Raw genomic sequence first — 16,651 nt, 5'->3', positions numbered from 1 at the left:
CAAATCAACTGAAAAGCTAGTTAATCCGATTCTCTTTTCTTCATCTATTGAAATATTCTTCGATTCCTTCATTCTCCCATATCCATCAAGAAATGCAGAAGTACTAGTGCAAGCCTATAAACATTCAAATACTTTCAAATTAAGTACTTTACATTTAAGAACCCCCGCTTGCCAATATCCTAATTAATTTCGGTAATAAAAAAAAATATAAAAAAAAGGTAACTTGAAAAACAAAAGCAAATTAAACGAAGAGGGAGATTTATAAGATTCACTCCATCTTTTTCACCAGATAAATACAATAATACATGGCCTCCTATCCAGCCTTCATCTCCAAGCTTAGCTTAGAGATTCACTGGGTATCGTTCAATGCAGTCAAGCCATGGGTTCCTCGAGGGCTTCCTAACGCGGCGCATCGACCTCCAAACAATGCTGTTGCATTTGAATCCCGAACCAAATGACAACTGCCAAACCTTATCTCCTCTCTTCACCTTCTCTTTCGCTTCCAAATAAGCCAACTCATACCATATGCTGCTGCTCGATGTGTTTCCAAAGCGGTGAAGCGTCATCCTAGAAGCCTCCATGTTTTCCTCATTCAACTCGAGGTTCCTCTGCAGCTCATCGAGCACAGTCTTGCTCGCTGCATGTACGCAAAAGCACTCGAAAGCCAGCTTGAAGTCCGGAATGTAGGGTCTCTTGCTTGAATCTAAAGATAACATTGAACTGCCTTCGCCGGAAAACAAGTACCTCGAAACCAATGTGGCAAAGAAGAGGAGCTGCTCTGAGAGCGGCAGCACTAAAGGTCCCAATGTCGTGATGTTGGTTTTCAAGGCTTCACCACCAATTTCAATTAGGTCTTTGCTGATCTTCAGCCCCTTCAATCTTTTTTCGTCTTCCTCTTGGTACACACACCTGTTGCATCACATGTTGTAATTAGGTCAAAACCTAAAAAAAGTTAATTTACAGTTCACCGATCTAATCAAATAACTTAAGGTGAATATACGTAACTTTTAGTGCGGAATAACAATTTGCTGATGTTTTTTAAGAGTCGAAATCAACCAATACAATATTTACCATATGTCGACCAAATTCCTAAGATAAGTCAAGTACTGTAAATTTGTACCCAATACCATGTAATCTTTCCTAGTACGTCCAAAAGCAGAGTTTGAACCTAACTCTTTTTGTTTTGTCTCCTTCGTACCCAAAAATCATTACTGGATTAAACCAACATATTATTTGTCATAGGCCAAGTCAAGCAAACCAATTAATGCTAACTTTGTGACATGCAGCTCCAAATCTCTAATCATCTATATTTTAGGATGATGATCAATTAGTTTATGGGACTTGGGTCCCAAATTTAATTAAAAGCTTCCATTTCTCAAACAACAAAGGGAAAATCCTGTACAATTAAAATGTATTATGACTTGCAAGTAAACATATTTTCAACGGTAAAAGCATAATAATCAGCAAGCAAGAGAAGGAAATTTGACAAACCTGAAACTCCGATCATCAGCGCCTTTATGTGTCCGGACAACGTGTTCAAGCCGGTACTTAGCACGGTGATAATCGCGGCGGCGATTGGAGAGCAACACAGCGGAGCATCCCATGCGGAAAAAGCAATTCGCAACGAGCATGGACCTGTCACTACCAGGGTACCAATTATACCCCACACACTCAGTACTCACCACAACAGCATAGTTATTAGGGTTGGCTTGAAGTATGTCTCTAGCCAGATCAATGGCTATGATCCCTGCACTGCACCCCATTCCACCCAAATTGTAGCTCAAAATGTTGCCTCTCAATTTGTAGTGATTTATGATCATTGCAGACAAAGAGGGTGTGGGGTTGAAGATGCTACAATTTACTACTAGGACTCCTACGTCCTTCGGACGGACCCTAGTCTTTTCAAAGAGCTCGTCAAGTGCCCCAAACATGACCATTGAGGCCTCAGCTCGGCCATCTTTCATGGTTGCCGTGTTTTCAGTCGACATGATGATCGATTTTGGGATGTAGGTCTCGTCTCCTAAGCCTGATGAGTTTAGAATTCTCTTCTGGAATTCTAGGCTCGCCTCGTCGAATTTGCCTGATTTTCTTGCTACCTCTATGAATTGCTCCTTAGAGACCTAATTAACATCACAAAGTAACATGTACTCATAAATTACTTTCATTTCCAGTAATAAATAAATTACGTTCCCCTTAATTGCAATTAATTATTTTAATTTGAGATTAATTTCCAAATTACAAATGATAAGGACATAAAAAAAAACGCCATATACAACATGAATTTTTTTCCCCAATCCATGAAGGAAAAACTAAGCTAATTATGGAGGCAAGTCAAATATTTCTGAAAGTCATTCGGTCTAGCAAAATTTAGTCTTTACTTTGGTAATTAGAAGTTTAAAGTTCAAATCTCGTAAACATGTTGAATGAAGAAAAATCGAATCCAAAATGTTTTCCCATATCACAAATTAAACAAGAGAAACCAACAAATATAAGATCGACAAGAAAAAAACAAGTATAAGAGTGTTGTAATTAATGATTATAACTTTTCACCATAATCACAAAGGCATGAAAGATTAATTAGATGTTGAAATTAAGTTGTCAAAGTCGTATATTAACACACATATATGTATAACGATTGCAAATAATTCATTGAAAAAGTCACAAAATTAATCCATTAATTAAAGTTAAAACTACCTTAAGATCGTCATTAGGCCGAAAACAAGCGAAATCAACGAGGTAGATGGATCGAGGGCGTGACATGATGTGAACTGACAAAGTGAAAACAAATACACCAAAGAACCCTAGCACAGTAGCTAGGTCATAACGTGCATCATCCCAAAGCTTCTTCCACAGCTCCTCCCTGCTCAAACTTCCCACCTCAGCACTGAACACCAGCACAAGCACAGGGATTGTTGCTAAATATATGGCATTGTTGATGAGGTGGTGGTACCCCAACTTTACATACTTAAGGTTTACGGACTGTAAAAAGTCCGGCAGCCGCCTTTGCACCCTCACTGAGAATGTGGGGGAGCCGGCATTGGGGCCGGATGACTCAACCCCACGGTTGACAATCTCCGTGGACAGAAGATCTTGCTCGCTGGCCATGGTGGATGGGATTGGCATGGACTGAATTGGACTGGATAGTGAGAGAGATGAAAGGGGTGTTGATATATATATATATGAGCATGAAAGGCGGTGGGTGGAAAAGAGTTAATGCAAACACCAACCAGAACCAACTTAAACAACGATTAGTTGGGGGGGCTTTTAAGAGCTATAAATTCCTTTTTATGTTTACAGTAATGGAATGGAATTTGTGGGGTGTTCAATTCCAAGGCTTTTCCTTCTTGGTTTTCTTTACTTTTTTAAAAAATAATTCTTCTAGGAAAATTAATTGGTTCTGGTTATGGATGATGTGAGTGGGAGTGTCACACACTTTGTTGGGTTTCTTGTGAATATTAAATATGAGTCAAAAGCAAAGAAATTTAAAGGAGGTAGTTGGAGGGAAAGGGGGCATTTGCCCTTCAAGGCCATTAGCTGGCTTCACCAAAGGAGAGGCTTACAATTTTTTTCATCTATGATAAAGAAATTTTTCAGTGCGCCTAAAACATAAGATGGTACTTTACAAGTTATTATATATGTGGAGGAAGTTTTATTTTTCAAGTCTTCCATCACTTGTACAATAACATGAAATGTACCACTCTGTATTCAAAACATATTAAAAAATCTCTCCACCTACCATCTTCACAATTTAATTATATTTACCTAGGTTAAATCATCGTACAAGAAGTAAATGGAATGCTTTATTAGTGGAGTCCCTTTATAACTGTTAATATCAGTAAAAAAATTGTAGAAGGCGACCATTTATTTGTCACCGGTTAATGTTGAGGGTAAATGTAATAAGTCTAATAACAGTTGAGTCTTGAGAATTGAATCTTCGAAATGCAGGTTTAAGAGGCTTATTCGTGAAGAATTTAATTACAAGACTCGAATAAAAAAGAAGAGGAATATGGATAAAGTTTGTTGAAGATGCTCATTCGTTTGGATAAATCACTTTAATTGTTCTTCCTTCAAATGGGGCAACAATGACAGTACGGTGTGGATCAAAATTCTTTGGTGCTACGTCTCGTTCTCTCTTTAATATTTGGTCATCGGTGAGGAAAGTCAGCTGGACATTTCATACATTAACAAAGTTCTATCTTAAAAATACTTGATCGTTATCGTCATATTAACACTTGATGTTTACTAATTTGTATGTTACAATATAGACTTGCAACAAATTTATATTTACGAGAAATTTTTTTAATGTGATATTACAAATCCATTCATGTTATAAACTTATAAAAAGGTGGGTTTTTCTTTTTCAAAACACAAAAAGGTGGTTTATTTACTAAGGTTTTTTTAGCCAAAATGATTCATGAGACTGACATAACTCCTTAATTTGATCTCTGGGATTTGAAAGCGATAGAATTGGTTCCTGAGTTTATTTATCATCAATCATTTTGGTTATTCTGTGGAAAATCTCTGTTAAATAGGATCAAATGATGAAAATACTCTTAATTTAATAAACAATGGGCAAAAATGATGAGAAATTTTGAGGGTATTTTTGTCTTTATATTCTTATTTAACCGTGACCACACAAACAGTAGGGCATAAAGAGAGTATGAAAATAAGAAGGCAAACAATCCAGCTTCAAAAATAAAACACTTGACTGTAACATCACGATCATATAGTTGTGTGACAGTAACAACGAAGACTTAATTATGGCGTGTCATTTTTTGGTTAATAATTATTATGACTTGTCTTGAATACTAGAACTAACACCAACCCCCTTGCAAGCTCCCCAATTGTCAGCCTTTCTTTATTACGCATGGGACTTTTGCACTGCCAGAAGTTCCATTATTACTTTAATACTGGGAATGACAATTCTAACCGTTAAATTCAATAACTGTGAATAACCTTCCAAATGGATTGGATTTGAATATGAAAATTTAGGTATGGTATGGATATGGGGAAAAACCGTGAACTTTATTCGGTTATGGTTTTGGATATAGTTATAGGGGTCTCCAATCCGTATCCGTCCCCGAATCCGACCCAAATATATATATATATATATTATATAATATAATTTTATTCAATTTACAGAACCCTCTTGTACTAATTCATTATGCATGCATCAAACCCTATATTATCTTTATTATGCACCAAACATCATGCATAGGGCATACCAACAACCTCATCAATTCAATACTCTTATCGTTATACTCAACCAAATTAATTTATTGAATCATTTTATATATCAATTATCAAATATTACAAGTTTATCAGATTCATCTCTCTTCAAGAGTCTCATTGTCAAGAAATTGGTGCATGTTATCATTAACAACTTCAAATATATTGTTAGTTTTTTGTAATTGGATGTTGCTATTTAATTACGGAAATAGTATCTACTAAAATTTATAATGCGTCAATTGGATAATATCATTTTTCTTTTGTTTTTTGACGAAGATGGATATAACCGATAACCAATTGAAAATTTGTTACTCGGTGTATATGGTTATGGATAATCCTGGATGGTTAATTTGCAGTTATGGATATAGTTAATTTTCGTGGTTATAGGGATGGATATAGCATTTTCATCCCCAAATCGAACCATTGCCATCCAATTGCACTGTTCCATGCTCGCTGTACGACACCTCATACATGCAGTGCAAGGCAACACATCCACTAATTAGTCACGTACTTTTGCTAGATAGTCACGTGATTGTAACGTATAAGTAAGTCATCACCACATTAGAAAAATAGAGATTCAAATCCCCTCCGAATCTCACACTACAGAGCCCGCAGACTAGCAATCTAAACCAGTCAATTTAAGTTTTACGGTCTTCATTAACCTATTTCACTAGCCGGCCACTTGACACAATCTCTCTCTCAAACATCCAAATATCTTTCTTGAACGGTTCAGAGTGGTAGATTCATGGGCTTTAGAGTGTGAGTTACAAAGAGGATTTCATGTTTTACCTTTCTTTGGATAACAATTCATGTTTTACTTGAAAAGGCTAAATTCACATGCAATAGCTGCAAGCCTACAATGTGTTTTGAGTCTTTGGCAACAAAAAAATCTTACGGTAGGGTTACTAAAACCACACCATGATTCTACTGGGAAAATGCTTATAACTTTACCACACGATGTTCGGGAGTGACTTCCGCACCCCGCACTTCCGCTTACACTTCTCCCTTTTTGTTTTACCCTTTAGATGTTAAGGGTGAAATAATAGACAAGGGAATGAGTGCAAAAGAGAAACAGGAGCGTGAAAATCACTATCCTATAATGTTTGATATGGTCAAAAGTTTCATCCAAGGTAATGTAATACTGTAGCAGAGAAGGAAAGGCATCAGAAGATTAGAAAAGCAACTACTCATCAGGGTCAAGTCATCAGAGTACTCAAACTAATTAGAGAGAATATAACTTCGATAGATAGAACCCTCTTCATCCAGCCACTCATACTAGCCACAATTTCTTAGAGGAGAATAAGTACAATAAGGAAATGAAATTAAAACTTCACAAAAAAAAAAAAAAAATACATGCTTGTTTAGAAGTGTAAAAAGAAATGAAACACTTTTGGTGAAATTGGTTTTGAAATCCAAAAATATTTTTAAGTGTTTTTTGGAAGAAGTATTAGATATGTGCTTCTTGCAGAAAGCATTTCAAGTGCTTTTTCAGAATCCACTTGGATTTTTACTAAAGATTAGCTTCAAAGTTATTTTCATCAAAAGTACTTTGAATCATTTAAAAATGCTTCCAAACGACATGAACCAAAGATACTCATACAATTTTGCCAACATATGAAGACATTCATCAACTTCTGTTAGTTTCTCGTACGAAATGCATCAAAATACCGTTTCAAGTGTCACAAACATTACCATTCTCTACAAGAAAATAACAAAAGTTGACATTCTCGAATTGAAATAATTTGTAAACTAAAGGGACTAAATTCAATGCAATGCAAATACAAGGATAAAAGCGGGAGAAAATTACACGAACTAAAACAGTGTTTCATTTTTGGGTCAAAAGCTATAATTGGGCCTAATACCAAAGCCCAATTCAATTTTGGCCCAAGCCGAAATAAAGCGCAAGTTTATTTTGGGCCGAAGGGCAGGTCTAACCGTCAACTAGATTCCTCTGGTTTTCCTCCGTAAATTTCTGTCACCTTCTTCGTCTGTTTGCTGACTCTCTCACACACTACACTTCCCTATCTCTCTCTCTCTCTCTCTCTCTCTCTCTCTCTCACTCCGATCCTCATTACCTTCACCTCCACCGATCACCGTCGTCTTCTTACAATGCCCGGTGACGAAAAATGGTGCGTGGTCACCGGAGGCCGAGGCTTCGCGGCGCGCCACTTGGTCCAGATGCTGATCCGATACGACGTGTTCCGGGTCCGAATCGCCGACCTGGGCTCCACCGTCGATCTAGAACCTTCCGAGGAGAACGGCATTCTTGCCGAAGCTCTGAGCTCCGGCCGCGCCCAGTACGTGTCCCTCGACCTTCGCAGCAAGAGCCAAGTTCTTCAAGGTCAGCTTTCTTTCTCGTCCAAATCTTGAAATTGCATCAATGGTGGCTGATTTGTTTTAGCGTGATATGATTTTGTGCGTTTTGCTTTCAATCTGCAGCGTTTCAAGGTGCGGAGGTTGTGTTTCACATGGCGGCTCCCAATTCGTCCATCAACAATTACAAGCTCCACCACTCGGTCAATGTAGAAGGTACACAATCACAATGGTGAATTTTACTTCTTGTTGTTTGCAAATGTGGTTTAGGCCAATAAATACTTTCCTAATTCGGGTTTAGTCAATTGATTTGATCGATACTTGGAGTGTGTTTTTGGGGTTTTATGCAAATTTTTAGTTTTATTCAAGCTATGCTTTGATCTTGTTCAGGAACACAGAACGTGATTGATGCTTGTACTGAGCTGAAAGTAAAGAGACTAATCTATACTAGCTCCCCGAGTGTTGTTTTCGATGGGATTCATGGGATTGTTGACGGGGATGAGTCGTTGCCATATCCACCTAAGGTACTAGTATTTGTTAATGAATTTCCAGTGATGTAAGAAACACAATGTTTCACTACGATTTTGAGTACGGGTTGTGTTTTGTAACTTGTTTCAGCACAATGATTTCTATTCGGCGACGAAAGCTCAGGGAGAAGAATTGGTGATCAAGGCAAATGGTGTTAAGGGGCTTCTTACATGTTGCATTCGCCCTAGCAGCATTTTTGGACCTGGTGATAGGTTGCTCGTTCCGTCTTTGGTAGTTGCTGCCAGGGCAGGGAAATCCAAGGTAAGTAAGTGGTGGTCTTGTTACTTTAGTCTTGCATCTCCCTTACACCATTATCAGTTAACACCTTCTTTCACGATATCTGATGTTCATTGTTTTCTCCTCTTTATCTCAATTGAACAGTACATCATTGGTGATGGCAACAACATTTATGATTTCACATATGTTGAAAATGTGGCACATGCGCATATATGTGCAGAGCGAGCTCTTGCATCAGAAGGGACAGTTGCAGATAAAGCGGCGGGGCAGGTACCAATATATTATTAAGCTTTTTGACACCTGGGATGAATATAAGAGAGGGTGAGGGGCTGTTAAGTATTATAGATGATGAAATAAAGAGAGGATTTAATTACTCAACTGCATTGATTTATTTACTACCATAAAAAAGATTTGTTGGATACTGGTTCAATACGTTTTCTGAAGCTCACAAGAGAGGCTTGCATGCTTCGGGAAGTGCAAGCTTTTTGGGGAATAAACTGTCAAAGTTTCATTAAATTATCTGACTGTAGATGTAAGAATAAGATTTATCTTTTCTACTGAGTCATTCCTTCACGTTTTCTTACCTTATATTTGCTCTAAAACATGGGATGGTCATGCTTTTTTGGAACTTACTTTGCATGTCTGCTTGATGTCAAGCTAAACTACTTGGAGACGGCATTTCTAGCTAAAAGCCTAAAAAGATACTGCGTGTGCAGGCATATTTTATAACCAATATGGAACCTATCAAGTTTTGGGAGTTTGTTTCACTTATTCTAGAAGGTCTTGGTTATGAAAGGTACTTCCTTTTCGTAATGCTTTCATTTTAAGCAGACCTTAAATGTAATCACCATACTCCTCAATGCCTATTATAATGATTCTTCAAGTTCTTTCTTTTTTGTTTTCCCTGAATGAATGTTGTTTGCAGGCCAAGAATAAAAATCCCTGCATTTATTGTGATGCCAATTGCACATATGGTGGAGTTGACATATAAGCTGTTAGGCCCATATGGGATGAAGGTTCCACAGTTGACCCCTTCGAGAATTAGACTCCTCTCTTGCACCCGATCTTTTAAATGTTCGAAGGCACAGGATCGAATTGGCTACACACCCATCGTATCGCTTCAGGTTCAATATTTTTTCATAAAAAGAGTGATAAGTCCTTTGGTTAATACAAGAGAATTGCGCTGAGCACTCTAGATGGTGGATCATCCAACATTTATATTCTTCTCTTTCACACCTTCACCACCTTGAACATTTGAATCTGTGATTAGGATGTTGGCTGTGCTATATTAGAATACGGAATGCGTCATTAAACTTATATCTCCTATTGGTGAGCACTTAGTAATTAAAAAGGTCTAAGTACTCTCATCGTGTCATTGTGCATTTTATGTTCAAATTCTGGATAAAGTACTTTCTTGTGACACACTGGTATTTACTTTATTCAGGAGGGTCTGAAAAGGACAATCGAGGCATACCCACATTTGAGGGCTGAACATCTACAGAAAAGAGGAGGGCCATCTAAAGCGTCAATATATCTTGGAAGCGGAAGGGGTATGAATCTTCAGTTTCTACTCACCTTACTTTGATTTTTTTATAAGTTAACTGAACTGTGTTTTTTATAAGTAAACTAAATTCAGGCATAATGACATCTTATGATTGACTCAGCATGCGCAAAATAAAAGTATACATGCACTCATGTGTTGCACTTATGGTTTTGACAGTTGCTGACACATTACTCTGGAAGGATAAAAAACAGACCTTCAAGGCGTTATTTGTTTTGATTGCAATCTACTACAACTTCGTTGTACCTGGATCTACAATTATTACTATGCTTTCAAAGGTTCTCCTGGTAGCTTCAGTATTCGTGTTCATTCATGCTGTTTTACCAGAAAAGATGTATGGTTTATGCCCCTTCTTGTATTCATATTCTTTAGCTGCTCTGTTCGAAAACTGATGTTTTCCTCGTCTCTCATAATTAAGTGAAGCTGACTTCTAACTACAAAAAAAATGTCACTGCTCCAGATTAGGATACAAAATTGAGAAGCTTCAGTCATCACATTTCCACTTATCAGAAGAGACGTCGCAACAAATTGCCAAGTCTGTGGCTTCATCATGGAATGCATCTGTTAAAACATTGAAATCTCTTGGCAAGGGAAATGATGGGATTTTGTTCCTTAAGGTATCTATCTGCTGTTCCCATCTTCTTTTGTGCTTCCAGCTATATATTCTTTTGATAGTGTATAAGTTCACATATTGCATTGATGCATTACTTTTAAGGTCCAAAACTGGCCTGGAATGTGCCTGAAGAGGTGCAGAATGCATATACTAGTAATTTGAAGAGTTGCAGCTCTCTTCGTCCTTTTGTTCTCTTCTTTTCTGACGTATACTTTATATTTACTGGTGATGTCGTAGGTTACTCTCACCCTACTGGTTCTTAGCTTCCTTGGAGCATTTTCACTTCAGAACTTATATGTTATAGGTATCTACCTTCTCTCTTTCACTCACTCGCAGAATTCAAGGCATCGGGATTTTATTTGAACTTTGAACCATATTAAAACTTCTGACATTCTGAAATTCGGTCCTGTTTTATATAGAAAATCATTAAAATTCATCTAGAAAATAGAAGGGAAGTTTGGAAGTCTGAAAAACTGGTTTGGGTAATTAATGAACAAACCAATGTTTAGGACATTGAATTTATGGTATTTAAATTTCTTCCAATTGCCTGTTTTTGGGATAAGCTGTTCGTGAACTAGTCTCAGCAGGATATGGTGTAAATTTTAAAGAACCCGTCATTTGATGATTCTTACACCAGATAATTTAGCCGAGTACGGACTTGGTTGGATGGTCATGGGGGGTACTTTAATATTTCTTTGGACTGACATCACTCATCCTTTGGTAGTTTAGGCATCAAAAAATTTCTTTCTGCCCTGCCTTGACCCTTAGTGTCTTTGTTTTATTATTGTTCCAGGAGTTCCCACTGCCTTCATAGTTTTCTACGTGTATGAGAAGGAAGAGCAAAAAATTGACGACATGGTCCTCGAAGCTCTCTCTCGTGGATGCAAATTGAAATCGGATATTGTAAAAAAATTCTATACTTCCAAGAAGATTGAGTGACTGACTGCTGATAACTACCATATTGCTGCCCGACTACCACTGCTTGCCTGAGAATTCATTGAGAATTGCGGTGTTCGATATGATTGGTGTGCCCTGTATTCGCTTCTCTTTCTTCAACCCGAACCTCACTCCAGAGAGATAGGAAAAGAAGAAAGACCCCATTTGATTTTTTGACCCATTTTTTTGAACCTGCATTGTATGGTTTTGTGTATTGCTCCATTTCTTTGATTCCTATGGAGTTACTTACCAGGTTGCCACGTTTTCTGTTAATATTATCCAAGTATGTTCTTGTTCCTTGTTCTCGTGTTGATTATATAATGTCACTTTCATAGCTTAAATGCTCGGTTTAGTAGCGCATGCGCACCCGGAAGGTTGATTTTGGCCGTTTATGTTTGTGGAAACCGTAAGTCAAGATAAGCGTGTGGACGACTAATTGTAGCACTTGTTTTAGTGTTGTTATAACTCATCATCCATGATATCATAATAATTGTAGACAAACTAAAATGACACGACTAATTGTTTATCTCAGTGGTCACCATCATGGAGTCAAATCATGAAATTATTTATTTGGTTGCACGTTACATCCCTAAACTTAAGTTCATATTAGAGTTTGGTCATTAAATAATTTGGGGTCAACTTGTAGATGATCCAAAGCCAGAGAAATTTTTTAGCGTGTTAAAAACACGATTTGATATTTAAATATTATAATACAAGTGAGTTTGAAAAAAAATTTCGAATTTTCAACTACTTATATTATGATATTTAATATATCGGATAGTGTTTTCGTCAATTGGAAAATCTCTCCCAATGCAAAAGGTGTCAATCAATTCGTGGAAAATGATTGACATCCGAAAGGACAGCTATTGAATTTCCACCAAAACAATAGTGACCGCAAATTGTCCACATTGTTTCTTTCAGCCGTGGTACCAATGCAATCGAAATACATTGTGCGTAAGTTTTTATAGACAATTTTACAGCATCCCCCACCAAATACCTAGAACCGAGGTTAATTCTTTTTAAACATCAGCTAGGAAATTTGAACTCCAATACAACGGAACGAAATATTATCTTGATTAAGTAGCTTAAGTTATGCGAAAATTGGTACTATGGAAACCACCGTATTTAATTTCTTACGCATCTCTATTGTTTTCATTTAATTTTTGTTCAATACGATGACCAAAAATGATAAGAAAAATGCTAGAAAATCACGCTTTGTAAACCACATCTAAATTATATGTCTAATAAAGAGATGATTGTAGTCTACGAAATATGGTATTCTATCATCACTAAATAAAAAAGAATGTGCAAGATGTATAACTAGAGTTATATTTTGATGTACGACTGATTGCAAGCAAAAAATACTAAAAAAAAAATATCAATCTAAATTATAATATTAAACTCATAATTAATTTAAATACACCGCTACAATGATATATGGAATAAAAAGATGCCAATTGCCAACCCATGAAACAAAATCACAGGCCCAATTGAGAAAACAAAAAGCGTTTTGACCAAAGCCTCGCTGGCACTTTGAATTCGCTTTGCAATTTGCGTTGCAAGTTGCAATTCCCGTTTCCTCGAACCAAACTTTGCTAAAAAGAGAGCAAATAAAGTAAGTAAATACTCAAAATCTTAAACAAACGGCACGTAATTCAAAAACTCTCTTTTTTCGCTCTCTCTCTCTCTCTCTCTCCCCCTAAAGAATCCATCTTTTTCAGATTCTTTCAGTCATTCCGTTTGTTTTGTGTTCGAAAGCGAATTTACTTGTGCAGTCTCCCGACCCAAAATTCACTCTTTGTCTGCAACCTCTCTGAATATCTCTCTCTTCCTCTCATTGCCTGCCAACCACTTTGATTGCTTTATCTTCTTCCCTTTCCTATAAGATTCTTATTCCTCCACCTCTGCAATTTTTTTCTTCAATTTTCGTTGCTGGGTCGCATCATTTCTTCCATTTCTCAATTGGGTTTGCTCAATTTTTACTTCATTCAAAAACGCTTTTTTTTCCCGCGCACCCATCAATTCTTGTTCTTTGTCCTTTTTTCCACTTACCCTTTTGAGATTTTTCTGATTTTTTTCTAAGTTCATGGAATGCTGGTGTTAATTTCACCGTAAAATTTATTTACATTTTTTATCGGAAAGTCTAACGGAGACTTGGTGGGTAATGGTGAATTTGTAATGGGTGGCGGTGCCGGTGGAAGAGTGGAAGTGGTGAAGAGCAATGGTTGCTCTTGGCTGTCTGTTGGGTTACCATCTCCATTGCCTTCCTCTAAAGCTCTGCAACCATTTGAGCCAGCATCGCCGGCCGTATCCTCTGTTGGGTCGGAGGCGGTGGCTCGATCAGGCGGCGGACCCTTTGCCGGCCTTGTTATCTGCGTTACTGGCCTATCCAAAGGTAAAAGAAGACAATGTGATGGATTGAATGTGTTTTCATATTTATATTTTTTTTAGAATTTGTAGCTGTTAATAATTGTCATTGTTGCTTTGGCAGAAGCAAGGAAACAAGTCAAGGAAGCAACTTTGAGATTAAGTGGCCAGTATAGCACTCAGTTGGATCCTCAATGTACCCATTTGGTGGTCCAAATATCCTTAATTTTCGAAATTATCGAACTTTCTGTTTTTTGTTTTGTTTTTGGTATATTAATATTTGGGAGAAATTTATCAGTGTTTTGATACATTTGGTGTTATTATTTGTGTAAATTGTAAGGCTTGAGTGCAATCTTTAACTAGTTTTACAGCTTCGGTGGACGCAAGTTTGAGCATGCTCAGAAGCATGGATCAAAAAATGGTCTCTCTATTGTTACCATTGGATGGTTTGTGGATAGTGTTAGGAAGAATGGTAAAAAAGACCATCGTACTTACATGCTACCTTCATTTCTTTAGTTTTATGTTGGTTTGGCGAGAAACGCTCTATTGGTATTGGTATATATTATTACTTGATTAGTCAGTCTAAATCCATTTGCTTTTGTGTGTTGCAGTGAGGCTGAATGAATCACTTTACAGTATCAACAGTTTTGGGGAGAATGGTATGCGTTTAGATGAGTTGAATAGGTTCGTTGGGTTAATTGGCACGGAAAACACTTGTCTTCCTGTTGGTGTTCGTGGAGCCAAGCAGTTGGACACGATTGAAGAACCACGTTTTTCCTTTCCCGGAAGAGAGTCTACCAGAAATACTGACTCTAGTCACTCTACTCTGTCTGGTCACTCCATGTATGTCGACTTAGACATTTCATCTGAACTGAGGAAAAAGGTAAACTTATTTCTAGGCAAAAGTTGCCTGGTTTCTTTTGAAACACAAACTTCTCTTTTAGTCTTTTGTTATACTTGTTTTACCAGTGCCGTTTTGTCTGTTTTGCAAGGTTATGGAGGCTGCTAGTAGAGAGGGTGCCACATTTGTAGATCAATGGTTTGTCGGTTGTAAAGCCAGTCATGTAGTGTGCGAAGGGTCTTCTAGTCGTAAATATCTTGGCCATTCAAGCAATATCGTTACAGTGAGTCCTGCAAGACATTCTTTGGTTTATTTGAATCAGCACTGTTTACAATATAATAACTTTTGGCTGTCCTCGTATTGTTCCTCCTTGTATCATAGACAACTGATGAAATCACTTGTAATTTAGAGATTTCAGGAGTGCTTTGATACTTTTTCTATACGATGAAATTTATTGGTGTTTGATGTGCCGCAGCCACTGTGGGTTTTGAAAACAGCCAAAGAGAAGTGTGTGCAACGGCTTGTGCACATGTCTGCAGATTTGGCCAGGCAAGTTGGTACGATGCTTGAAGAGTTGCAGAATGGCATTGCAGATGGGGTATCTTTCTACACAATGAATGAGTAGTGATATAATTTTGGTATGCCCAAGTTCGTATTTTGACAATATTTTTATATTTATCTAATAGGAAACAGATGAGGGAAAAGTCCCTGAAGATGTTCAAGTTTATAGAAATAAACCAAGCCATGAAAAGAGACAACAGATTGTGAATTCTGCTAAAACTGGGGTCAGAAATCGTCGCGGCCTTCGTATGCAGGTAATGATTAATTTTGTTGGATTCTCTTTGGTGTTTGATCAATCTATGCTTCTTCTTTAGTGCCTCATAAGTGAATTCGTTACATTTGTTGTGAAAAAATTTCATGGTGAACCCTCTTATTCATGTGCCTTTTTCTCCCAGACTTGCCAAACGCCAATGCGTCCAATAACCCCTAGCAGCCTTTTGGATTCAATCTGCTGGTCAATATCCGAACCAACATCAACGGCTTCAATCTACACCGAAACTGTCAGTGTTGAAGATGGTAGCGAACATCATGCATCTGTATTCTTTGATGCAAAAGGTGATGGAAAGGATTCCGAAGCTTCATTTGCAAACTTAACCAGGCCGCTCAAGGAAAGGTTGTTGATCTCTTTCTTCCTTCCCACTCCCAAATGAAAATTAATTTCCCCTACTTGTTATATAATCTCACACCAGTTCTCTCTTCTGTATTTGTCTGCAGTGAGAAATCTGAATTGATATTCAAAAACCATTTTCTTACTATCCTGTTTCCTGTCGACCGATTTGCTGAGATGGGGCCATCTTCTAGAACATTTGTCAGCGATAACGGGTTCACATGCTTGCAGGTGTTGGGTCATATCTATGCATTTTATCAGGTACACAATAAGACATTCCCCTCCGGAATCCTGTGTCACTGGCTTAATGGTGGGAAAGTCTCATAATCTCATGTGTATTTGTACTGCAGGAGAACATGTCAGCCCTTGAAATAGAGTCTGCAATCCACACCGATTCAAGGCATGCTGATCGGCTTCGATCAGTGTACTCCAGTAAAGAAACAGCAGAACGCGGTTACGCAATTTTTAGGCGGATTGACTTTCTAGGCAGTCGTAAAAGTTTTGAAATGTTGAAGCGCGTCAACGGAGAGAACAGCAGCAATGTGTATGAGCTTTTAATTAGAGCCTAAAGATCATCTTCCCCTCACTTCTTCCAAGTCTTGAAGGAGCTCAAACTAAAGTTCTTCAAGGCCATGACTTCAAAACTTCTGCCGTCTTTATTAATAGATTTTTGGAGTGCTAATAATAATTCTTTCTTTATATAGGATTTTACGAGATTATAGCTACTTCAAATGTATAAAATTTGTGTGCGTAACAAGTTTTGGATGAGTAAATTCCCCCAACATTTGTAGTTTTTACCAAAGAAAACATATGAATTGATACATGAATATCCCGAAATACCAAGTCTCATTACCTTGG

At 37.5% G+C, this 16,651-nt stretch overlaps 3 protein-coding genes across 3 annotated transcripts; 2 read left to right on the top strand and 1 right to left on the bottom strand.

Moving 5' to 3' along the window:
• Window positions 1–101: 101 nt before the first annotated feature.
• Window positions 102–3,160, bottom strand: LOC137717771 (3-ketoacyl-CoA synthase 10-like). Its single transcript, XM_068457248.1, has 3 exons — window positions 2,695–3,160; window positions 1,492–2,120; window positions 102–909 (listed from the first exon to the last, which is right to left on the bottom strand). Exons 1-3 carry the CDS (start codon window positions 3,121–3,123, stop codon window positions 342–344), a joined length of 1,626 nt encoding a protein of 541 aa, XP_068313349.1. The 5' UTR covers window positions 3,124–3,160; the 3' UTR covers window positions 102–341.
• Window positions 3,161–7,229: 4,069 nt separating this feature from the next.
• LOC137718126 (3beta-hydroxysteroid-dehydrogenase/decarboxylase) lies at window positions 7,230–11,714 on the top strand. The gene is made up of 12 exons (XM_068457630.1): window positions 7,230–7,570; window positions 7,669–7,758; window positions 7,933–8,066; window positions 8,161–8,331; window positions 8,452–8,577; window positions 9,024–9,103; window positions 9,233–9,431; window positions 9,752–9,857; window positions 10,028–10,202; window positions 10,329–10,485; window positions 10,719–10,785; window positions 11,275–11,714. Exons 1-12 carry the CDS (start codon window positions 7,339–7,341, stop codon window positions 11,418–11,420), a joined length of 1,683 nt encoding a protein of 560 aa, XP_068313731.1. The 5' UTR covers window positions 7,230–7,338; the 3' UTR covers window positions 11,421–11,714.
• A 1,344-nt stretch (window positions 11,715–13,058) lies between these two features.
• Window positions 13,059–16,623, top strand: LOC137718492 (uncharacterized). The gene is made up of 10 exons (XM_068458055.1): window positions 13,059–13,812; window positions 13,909–14,009; window positions 14,154–14,256; window positions 14,396–14,667; window positions 14,777–14,908; window positions 15,101–15,223; window positions 15,312–15,440; window positions 15,582–15,799; window positions 15,901–16,054; window positions 16,144–16,623. The coding sequence occupies exons 1-10, from the start codon at window positions 13,596–13,598 to the stop codon at window positions 16,360–16,362; spliced, it is 1,668 nt and encodes a 555-aa protein (XP_068314156.1). The 5' UTR covers window positions 13,059–13,595; the 3' UTR covers window positions 16,363–16,623.
• The last annotated feature ends 28 nt before the right edge of the window (window positions 16,624–16,651 follow it).

The sequence above is a fragment of the Pyrus communis genome, chromosome 15 (assembly GCF_963583255.1).
Source record: "Pyrus communis chromosome 15, drPyrComm1.1, whole genome shotgun sequence".
Lineage (NCBI taxonomy): Eukaryota > Viridiplantae > Streptophyta > Magnoliopsida > Rosales > Rosaceae > Pyrus > Pyrus communis.
This window is presented reverse-complemented; position numbering and strand designations above follow the sequence as displayed.

Excerpts from the sequence above, each read along its gene's own strand:
- LOC137717771 (XM_068457248.1), bottom strand. The coding sequence starts at position 3,123 with ATGCCAATCCCATCCACCATGGCCAGCGAGCAAGATCTTCTGTCCACG. Across the intron at positions 2,121-2,694 it reads GGCCTAATGACGATCTTAAG|GTCTCTAAGGAGCAATTCAT; the intron begins GTAGTTTTAACT and ends GATGTTAATTAG. Across the intron at positions 910-1,491 it reads GCTGATGATCGGAGTTTCAG|GTGTGTGTACCAAGAGGAAG; the intron begins GTTTGTCAAATT and ends GTGATGCAACAG.
- LOC137718126 (XM_068457630.1), top strand. The coding sequence starts at position 7,339 with ATGCCCGGTGACGAAAAATGGTGCGTGGTCACCGGAGGCCGAGGCTTC. Across the intron at positions 8,578-9,023 it reads CAGATAAAGCGGCGGGGCAG|GCATATTTTATAACCAATAT; the intron begins GTACCAATATAT and ends CTGCGTGTGCAG. Across the intron at positions 9,432-9,751 it reads CACCCATCGTATCGCTTCAG|GAGGGTCTGAAAAGGACAAT; the intron begins GTTCAATATTTT and ends TACTTTATTCAG.
- LOC137718492 (XM_068458055.1), top strand. The coding sequence starts at position 13,596 with ATGGGTGGCGGTGCCGGTGGAAGAGTGGAAGTGGTGAAGAGCAATGGT. Across the intron at positions 14,010-14,153 it reads TGGTGGTCCAAATATCCTTA|AGCTTCGGTGGACGCAAGTT; the intron begins ATTTTCGAAATT and ends AACTAGTTTTAC. Across the intron at positions 14,909-15,100 it reads ATTCAAGCAATATCGTTACA|CCACTGTGGGTTTTGAAAAC; the intron begins GTGAGTCCTGCA and ends GATGTGCCGCAG.